The 9,534-nt window shown below is 41.3% G+C and overlaps 1 protein-coding gene across 1 annotated transcript; it reads left to right on the top strand.

Annotated features, from left to right (window-relative positions):
* LOC148686182 (uncharacterized) lies at positions 1 to 9,534 on the top strand. Its single transcript, XM_088665678.1, has 3 exons — positions 1 to 150; positions 1,045 to 1,111; positions 4,432 to 9,534. The coding sequence occupies exons 1-3, from the start codon at positions 126 to 128 to the stop codon at positions 4,751 to 4,753; spliced, it is 414 nt and encodes a 137-aa protein (XP_088521804.1). The 5' UTR covers positions 1 to 125; the 3' UTR covers positions 4,754 to 9,534.

Raw genomic sequence — 9,534 nt, forward strand, 5'->3', positions numbered from 1 at the left:
CTCTCCCCATTTCATCATACTTCCTGGAACAATTGAAGAAGGAGCCATATGGTTTGGCTCCCAACTCAGCAAATGGTGCAAGGGAACTGAATTTCTCCAAAAGGGAAATTTCAAAGCCTGCATCTATGCTAACCCAAAGATTGTATGTAGGTAAGGAAACAAGTACTTTTCTTTTAAAGTTGTTTGGAACCTTTTAAATTTTTGTTTTGGTACCAGTGGATGGAGACCTATTTGCTGTAATGTCTGGAAATTCTGTGAGTAAAACCATTTGTTTGCAAAGCTAAGTGTCTGTGATTTATTCTAGCCTAAGTATTTTGGTAGGGAACATTTGTTTAAAGGTGGGTAATAGCAGATGTAAATCTAACCAACTTTTAATGTGCTTGGAGCAATTGTCAGTGTGCTTGACTCTGCTATGAGAGAGTAGGAATATATTTTCCAAACTCCTCTCTCCTACAGTTTCTGCCTCTGATAGTAACATGGCTGGCCTTGGGCACCATGCAATTCAACTGTGTATCTGTGTGAGTGTGCCTGTGTGCACAAGGCTGGCCCAATGCATTTTGGCACTTGAGGCAAACCACAAAATGGCATCCTCTTCCCTTCCAGGGAAGAAGGGGGGCGGGAGTGAAGATCGACCCCAGGAACAAAGGGGGGAATAAAGATATACATCAGGATCCACTTCCCTGTGAATTTTGGCACCTGAAGTGGTCGTCTCACCTTGCCTCATGGGTGAGAAGGCCTAGTGTCTGCGCACGATTTGCTGTTCATGTATCTGGAGGATGTGACACTTTATCAAAAATGTGGTGGGGGAAGCTGGAAGCAAAGGGTAGGGGACAAGTTTGGTATCCAACACATTTTGGACCACTCAGGTTATTCATCAGGGAGTATAACATGGAGAAGTTAAATCTTTTCTTATCCTATCTGCTGGTAGAAGAAAGTACCCCATTACTTCCCAGTTTGCCTAGGGTTTCCTGCTTTTTCCTGCACTTTATCAAGAGCGGCCTGTTTCTTGGGTGTTTGGTATTATCCACTCCTTTCTCATTACAGCAGCAACCTACCTTAAGACTTTGAAGAAAGAGGATCAGCCTAAGAAAATGCATGAATCTGTGAAAAGGTGGGTGACTCATCAAGTGTTGCATGGTAGGCTAAACAGAAGCATGACATTTTATCAGGTTTGGTGACTAGACACCGATAGGCAGGCTGTGTTCTTCAATGACGTGAAATTATAGACCTTGTCTAGTAAAAATAGAAACTGAATGAATCAGTGACAGCTTTGGAGGGGAATTTCCTGTTCCAAATGTCAGTTAATAATACTTGATATGAAGTGTTTGATGGCAGCAGATTAAATGATTTCCAGAGTACTCTGTCGTTAGAAACCAGAAGGAGAAGGCCAACACTGAAATTGAGAACATAGAGGTAAAGAGTGATTTCTCTTAAAATGTATTCTTTCACTGACACTGGAAACAAGCAGCTATAAGTAAGTAAATAAGTAGTTGGGGCAGAAATGCAATTCATCTCACATCTGAAGGTGGATTTACTCAAATTGAAACAATATGAGAACCGAAACACAGCCATCTTTAGAAATTTGTTGTTCTCTAAATTTCAAAATGCCGTTTTCCAGCTGAGTAATATGCGTGGAAGTGCTTCTTTAGAGGAAAATGCATAAAAGGCACACATTCATAAAAGCAACACACACAAATGTGCCACATTGTGGAAAACTGCTTTGCAAAAATACTAGGAGAAATTTGCACTAATATGGTGGGTTTTCATATGGACTTTGAAAAAATAAAATAATAATACAAACTAATGTGGAAACATGGAGAACTGAACTTGAGACTGGAGAGAAACCCAAATCATAGAGCTTCTCCTTCTGCCAGCAGCAGCTGATGTTTGGAAAAGTAGACCCTAGTCTACCCTGGTGTGGTGAGTTTTGTGTACAGTTTTGGAAAGAGAGACATCCATGAAATGAATGTGTAATATGAGAATGTTTAATTTCTGTATGAATTATGTAAAACAATTATGTAATGAAAGCAAATAAGCAAGACTTGGGGGGGTTCTGCCTATAGAGTATGGCAGCCTTGGCCTGCATTTGCAGTAAAGAGACCAAAATAAATAAATAAAATGTGCTTTGGCTCCATTTGCTGCTTCTCGGCTCTATAATAATAACACAGGCGTGATTAGGGCCTGAGTTCTATGTTTACTTCTAGCAGGTTTACAGTAGGAAAGAGATGATTACGCCTCTTCAGGTTAATGTGGAAAATATTTACTTATGAATGTCCCCCCATGTAGGGATAGCTAACACTTGCCCTATAATAATAATAAGGCTTAGCGCTTTTTGAGAGCTCTGAACATGGTGCGTGCATTATCTCAATAACCCTGAGACTGGCATTACTATTATTACACCCATATTGCAAATGAGGAGCTGACTGGAAGCTTCCCTAAGGCTACTCAAGTGAGTTCATGCTGGAAGTGAAACTTGCATATCAAGGGTTCTGGCAATTCTCAAGTCTTTCCCCTGATGTGGTAAATGCTAGTTGAATTTCACCTCTTTCCCCCTGCCATTACCCTGCAAAAGATAGGAAAACTGTGGCAAGGTTCTGTTGTAGAGTAAATGTGAAGATTGGACCCGAGTCTTGATGCATATGGCCCTAGTCATGTTCCCTTGCAGTGCTTCAAATTGCTCTGCTTCTGCGTCTTGGCTTGTTACATGTAACATTTTATTGCTCTTTCACTACATTGTATGATATATGGTGTATTATATACAGTAGTGTATGGGGTGTTAGAGGACTGGATTGGTTTGTCTGCTTCCTTGTTTATTTTATGGGAGTCAGGGGAGGGGTAGTGCCTCTGGTGGGGGCAATGGTGTAGCATGGGGGCACAGGGACGGTTGCCCTGGGCGCAAAATTGTTAGGGGGCACAACATTTCAACACTGCCTCAATAAAGTGGGTGCTGCCTCAATAAAGTTGGGCGCTTCCGTTGTTGGGCTCTCCATACGAACCAGGAAGTGAGCTCTCCAGACAACAGAACAACTCTTCTTTTCTTATCTCTGTGGCTCCGATCTCCTGAGTGACATGGTCGCCATTAGGCAGTTGAATGTGCATGCTTACACAGTCCATTTCCCTCCTTTCCACCTCCTCTCTGTGCAGCCTCGGGCACTGGCAACCCATGCTACGCCATTGGGTGGGGGAAATGCTATGCTCCTTCTGGGGTAGTTTGCCCACCTTTGGTCCCCAACTTGCACTCGGCTCTCACCTGTGACTTCTAGACACTGCCAGCATATGACAGCAGCCACACCTTCAGAATGGCTTTGATGGGTTGACTAAACCAGGTGAGGGTAGCTGATGGGTCTCAAACCATCAGTGAGTTAGGGACTTCCCCTGCATGTGAAGACAGGCTCTGGCAGATTGAGCAGATGAGACCAATCGTGGTTCCAACGGTCAAGAAGGCGGTTTTTACACATGCTGTAGAGGGAAGAGGCATGTCAATAATTCATTTAGGAATGCTTCGTTGTTCTCATGTTTGTGATACATAGTCCAAGGCAACCCCACTTTTAAGTCTGAAATGGGCAATGGTGGTATATGCCAACTGAGAAGAGGAGGCTCAAATGAGCCTCAAGCTTCCAGGCTTCTCAGAGCTTTTGAAAAATCCCATTAGATCAGGAAACATGAATATGTATTCCTAATTGCAGAGTCAAGGTGGGTCTAATGGCTGGCCAATAGAGGAGTATCTTGTAAACCCAGATTTCAAGCTTGGTTCTCCACAAGGTCTCAAGATTCAGCATAGTCTTGGGACTCTGCCTACTGAATTAAACAAAAGATTGTTCAGGATTGGATTGAAACTCAGGGTGTTCAAGGCAAGTTTAGGGAGCAATAATTTAAAATCATGTGGCACCTTTCCCAGAGCTGTCTTGTAAGTTCAACAGTGAGGGACATTGAAAATATTCATTTCAAGATAACAGCTTGTGTCTTTTGAGAGCTTGGCTGGATGAAATAGCCACCAGCGCTTTCTGATCATGCAAATATGAGTACCGGTCACTGGAGGCAAAGTTTTTAAATGATGACTTTATCGTTCAATAATTCCCATCCCAGTTTTCTTAGCTACAGAGGCCCAAAGCACGAGAGTCCTTGCAAACCAGCAGCGTTGCAGACTTGTGTTTTCCGTGTTTCATGACTCCTTGAGATACGGTAATTCATTTGGGATTTAGACAGCAGGCAGGAGAATAATAGCTTTAGCTTTTCATTTAATGGGCTTCTTTTCCTTTTCATCATATCCAATGTCAGTAAAATTACATTCGAAGGAGCACATTTACATCAAACATGACTCACAATTTTTAATTAGAAATGCTGGCAAAAAATGATTGGGAACATGTCTTCTGGTAACGTTCATTTCACAAAGTACATTTCAATTGCTGCCTTTTTCTTTCTTTTTTATAGGTCACTCCAGTCAACTGCAAAGTCTCCTGTTGGAAATAGTCCTTTTGGTTTCCCACATGTTCAGGACCAGAGAGAAAGCCGAGACAGCAACACCTCATCCGTTAGCCTGGCTAGGACCATCTGCCATTCTGCTCCTTCCTCCCAAGAACAGCCATCATTGGCAGCCTTTGCACCTGGCTTCCTCAGAGGCCCCCTTCCATTGGCATCAGAAGATCAGGCATCAGAAGATCAAGAAATCCTCCACTGGTCTGTCTATGGCCAATGGCCATTTGGCTCTTTGTTGGTGGTTGAAGAAAGCCGTGCAGAGTCGAGTTGGATGTGACTTTGGTTTTAACAGCCACCTGTAGGGCCTTGGAGGTAGTGAGGCTATGTATATAATACTGAAAAAGAGGAAACGCTCCGCATACCCAGAAGGGACGCAGTTGGACACAGATTTCCATAAGATGTGCACACACTAATTTATATGTTTAGATGCAAATTCAGAAAGGATGCCACTCAGTTGGTTAGAACATGGTGCTTATAACACAAAGGTTGCAGGTTTGATCCCCATATGGGACAACTGCGTATCCTTGCGTTGCAGGGGGTTGAACTTAGATGTTCCTCAAGGTCCCTTCCAACTCTATGATTCTATGTATACTTAATTCAAATAGAAATACAATACGTACCACCACACTGGGGAAGACAATGATGACCTGTATGCCTGCTCAGTCTGCAATCCTGGTGTTGTTCACCATTAATGGGCAACTTTAAGGTCCCTCTTGCTGTTTCCCTTATCTTTTGGTAGACTTGGACGGGACAGACCTTCAAAGAGAGGTCTCTCTTCCATAAAGTTGGTCATATGGCCACCTTGTTTTAAAGTCAAAAAGTGGGGTAAATATTCTAAAAATGAATAATGTATGCATGCATCCCTTTGGGGGCTTATGACCTTTCCAATTGTATGATTCCATGGATCTTAACTACTGTCACCTGCTAAATGCAGGCTTTCGTAGATGTAAAGGACAGGGCAAAATGACAAATGGATTGAACCAGGAAGATGAATGCTTTGGCTGCAATATATTTGATGTGGAGTGGCATGGTACACAGGCCTGCAAAGGGAGAAAGCAATATGCTACATTAGTCAAAGCAGGATATAATGAAGACTATCAGCCTACAGGCTGGTAAGTAAAGGACAGGTATTGAACATGATGAAGAGTAAAAGACAGCAGAATTGGGCAACGTCCTCGATGTGTGAGTTATGGGCATGGGAAATGTCAAAATAACCTTGAGTCTGTGAGAATGATTGCTACAGAGGATGTCAATGGCATCAACAGATTTGTCAGAGGAAATTATGGAAATAAATTAAGATTGATGCAGGTATCAAATAAGCCATCAAGCCCCACTGTATTTAGTGTAGAAAATGACAGAAGCTAAATGAACGTTGTAGAAAGGTTTCTGAGGAGCTAGTGGCTCCAACAAATTCCAAGAAACCCTGCAAAAAAATGGAAAAAAGATTACAGCAATTAAAATTGCATGAGTCAATTTTTTTCATTATAACCTTAGAATAAATGAAGATTATACTCCTAAATGTAGTGGCAAAGAGCTATATATAGGCGAGGAGTATTAATTATATATCTCTTGGTTGGGGAGTAATAAATCTCAGTTGAGTTTATGTCATTAATTAACACAATTTGATAGGGGACGATATTGAGTTGTGCTGAAACCCTAGGAAAGGCCTTTAAATATCCTTTGCAATTCTGCATTTGCCTCTTTCAGTGATCGCTTTACCTTCAAATTGGGAAGCATGTTGATTCATTATGGTGTGAGGAAACTTTCAGAATCACAAGCAGTTGAGAGCATTTAGCAGAGGACTAGAATATATTTAACATTCTGCTATTGTGTACTGTATTCTATAATACTAGGGAGTTCCCCCTCTGTTTGCTCCACTTACCAACTCCATGGAGAAAGAAAAAGAGAAGTCCCTGGCGGGTCATGGTGGCACCTCCTCCTTCTCTTGAGGTGACCCATAGAGAAAAAGTCAATGAGTGACCATTAGTCATGATAGCCATTTGCAGGCCTCCAGTTGCTGGAGAAAAATAATGAGGGAGGATTATTGCCTCCATGCCTTGCTTTTGGGCTTCCAAGAGGCATGTGGTCAGATACTGTGGGAAACAGAATGTTGGACTTGGGCCCCTTCGCCTGATCTGAGACAGCTCTTCCGATGGTCTCACTTTCTAGGAAAACTAATTTAATGTAGATGAAGTATTTCTCAACTGGCCCAGTTGTCATAGATAGTTCTGTTCAGTGGTGGCTGGTGTCCATTAGCATACCCTCCAACATTTCTCTGATGGAAATAGGGATAACCTATTCAATAAAATAATAATAATAATAATAATAATAATATGCCACCTGAGCAGCTTCCAACATACAGTCACACCTCGGTTTAGGTACGCTTCGGTTTGAGTACTTTCAGTTTAAGTACTCCGTGGACCCGTCTGGAATGGATTAATCCACTTTCCATTACTTTCAATGGGAAAGTTTGCTTCAGGTTAAGTACGCTTCAGTTTAAGTACAGACTTCCGGGAACCAATTGTGTACTTAAACCAAGGTATCACTGTATATAAAAACATGAGAAAAATCAATTTATTTATTTTGCAAACTTCATTCTATAGGGCTGCCTGTCTTCTTAAAGTTGTATAGTTACTTATCTCCTTGGCTTGGGGGGGTTGCATAACTCCATACCCTCCAACATTTCTCTGATGAAAATAAGAGACACTTCCTGAGGAAGGGTGGGACATTCTGGGATCAAATCAGAAACCTGGGACAGCTTTTGTAAATCCAGGACTTTCCCAGGAAAATAGGGACACTTGGAGGGTGTGCATTGGGATTGGTAGGGCAGAATTCAGTGACATCAACAGTAGACAATGACAGAGCCAATGGCAGGCACTTCCTGCACCCTTCACTCCCTGACTTACTATAAGTAAGAAGCCTGGCAAGTAGGGGATTAGCGGAGGGCAGGCTGAGGTTGGTGGGTCAGTGAACCAGCCACCACTGGTTCCGTTCAGGAGGGTGCCTAAAGTGCAACAATACGAATCCCCCTCCCTCTCTCCCTCTCAGTTGTTCAGCACAACTTCCATTACTGATTCTGAGATACTGCTTCAAAGTTTGGAGAAAAGGCCACAGGGCATTTAAAGATACTGACACTCTTTGGATTTTATGATCCAATCTATTATTATATAAAAAGATAGTTTGTTCAGCTTTGTCTCCAATACTTCGCTGTGTCCTGGAGCAGGATATAATTCAGTTGTGGGAAAATGTCCTTATGATTCACTGACTGTTACTTTGCTCTGCACATATCTCGATAATTGCCATCTTCTGACCACACAGCTTTGGACAGAAAATATATCCCGTGCATTCATATTTCATTCACTTGAAGGCTGCAAGGGTTTCCCAAGCCTCACTCCCCACCCCACCCCCTTTGTGAAGAAAAGGAATACATGTCCTGATTAATTTTAATCTATCTGAAGCCTTTTGATTAGTAATTCTAATATCAATCAGAGTACAATTACCATCAGTTGAGAGTGTTAATATTGATCAAGCCATAACTTGTATCATCAAAAGCTTTCTTTATTTCAAACGGCAAACATGAAAAGTCACTGCCTTAGTCGATGTAAGCCATGTCGCTCCATTGTTGGTCGGAGATCAGTGCTTTGTGCTATTTGAACACATTTTAGACCATTGACTGAAAAGCCAGTCTAGACAAATTCTCCTGCAGACCAACGACCATCACCAACATTGGTAGATTCTGTTTCAGTGTATCTGACGAAGTGTGCATGCACACAAAAGCTCATACCAAAATAAAAACTTCGTTGGTCTTTAAGGTGCTACTGAAGGAATTTTTTTATTTTGTTTTGACTCAGACCAACACGGCTACCTACCTAAATATTATTATTTATTTAGAAAATTGCCTCTCAATTCTCTACCCATCAATGTTTGTATCCATAGGGGTGGGACCAGATCTGCACACACTGTGAACTCGTATGGTTGTAAGGTTCCTCTGGTGTTCATAGGGAAATCTAGGGCCATTTGAGCACCCAGGTTCGTACTTAACTAAATGCCAGTGTTTCCTAATAATAGCTCTGATCTGACTGGTATGGTCTTTGGCTGATTGACACCTGATGCCCTTTTAAAATGTCTTGTGGAAGCAGGGAATGTTGTGAGGTTTTTTTCTTATGTGTTTTCTGTTTTCTTATTGTGTTTTTATGTTGTGAATCACCCTGAGATCTATGGGTATAGGGCAGTGTACAAATTTAATAAACAAACAAATATGAAAAGTAAGATGGAGCCACCATTTTTTTGTTTTTTGTTTTCGTTTTTTATTTGCTGGTATTGTAATTATTTGTATGTTTTAAACCGATTTTTTATATGTGTATATAGTTCAAATTCTATTGATGTTTACTTATTTTTTAATGATGCTTTTTTCTGTGTTTTTAGTGATTCTTGTTTTTAATCTGTAAGCCGACTTGAGTCACGTCAGAGGAAAAGTAGGGTATAAAATCATCATCCATCCATCCATCCATCATCATCAACAACAGCAACAAGTTGTGTGTGCTATATCAGGTTTGGGTGGTTGATATTTTGTCAGTATACACTGTGTTTGTATTCTTTTGGTTTGGATATAAGTACATATATATTGCTTGTTTTTCATTGTTACTAGATTCCATCAAAAAATTATATACCATCATGCCAAGAAAGGTTGCCTGCAAACATATGCGGACCTTGGACAGAGAAAGGTTCCCCAGTGAAATTCATAGATTTTCTGGTGCATGAATTTGACTTTTCAAAATAAATTTGCTTCAACCTGTTTAAGGCACAATACTGTCTACTTAGATGGGAGAGACATGACATGTAAAGGTAACTGAGCAACACAGTCATGTGCTTCTTTAATGCTGACTCCAACCCAAAGTAACACATTGCTCTGTTTGCTTCTTTCCATCTTGGCTCTTGCCCCAAACAGCTTTCAAGCCAGGGTCAGAGCAGCAGTTCAGCATCACATTCCCAGGGGCACAACGCCATAGGAGAGAGCCTGGGTTATCTGAGCTTCATGATTAATGAGCATTGTAAAGG

The sequence above is a fragment of the Zootoca vivipara genome, chromosome 3 (assembly GCF_965207765.1).
Source record: "Zootoca vivipara chromosome 3, rZooViv2.hap1.1, whole genome shotgun sequence".
Classification (NCBI taxonomy): Eukaryota; Metazoa; Chordata; class Lepidosauria; order Squamata; family Lacertidae; genus Zootoca; species Zootoca vivipara.

Excerpts from the sequence above, each read along its gene's own strand:
- LOC148686182 (XM_088665678.1), top strand. The coding sequence starts at position 126 with ATGCTAACCCAAAGATTGTATGTAG. Across the intron at positions 151-1,044 it reads AACCCAAAGATTGTATGTAG|CAGCAACCTACCTTAAGACT; the intron begins GTAAGGAAACAA and ends TTCTCATTACAG. Across the intron at positions 1,112-4,431 it reads ATGCATGAATCTGTGAAAAG|GTCACTCCAGTCAACTGCAA; the intron begins GTGGGTGACTCA and ends TCTTTTTTATAG.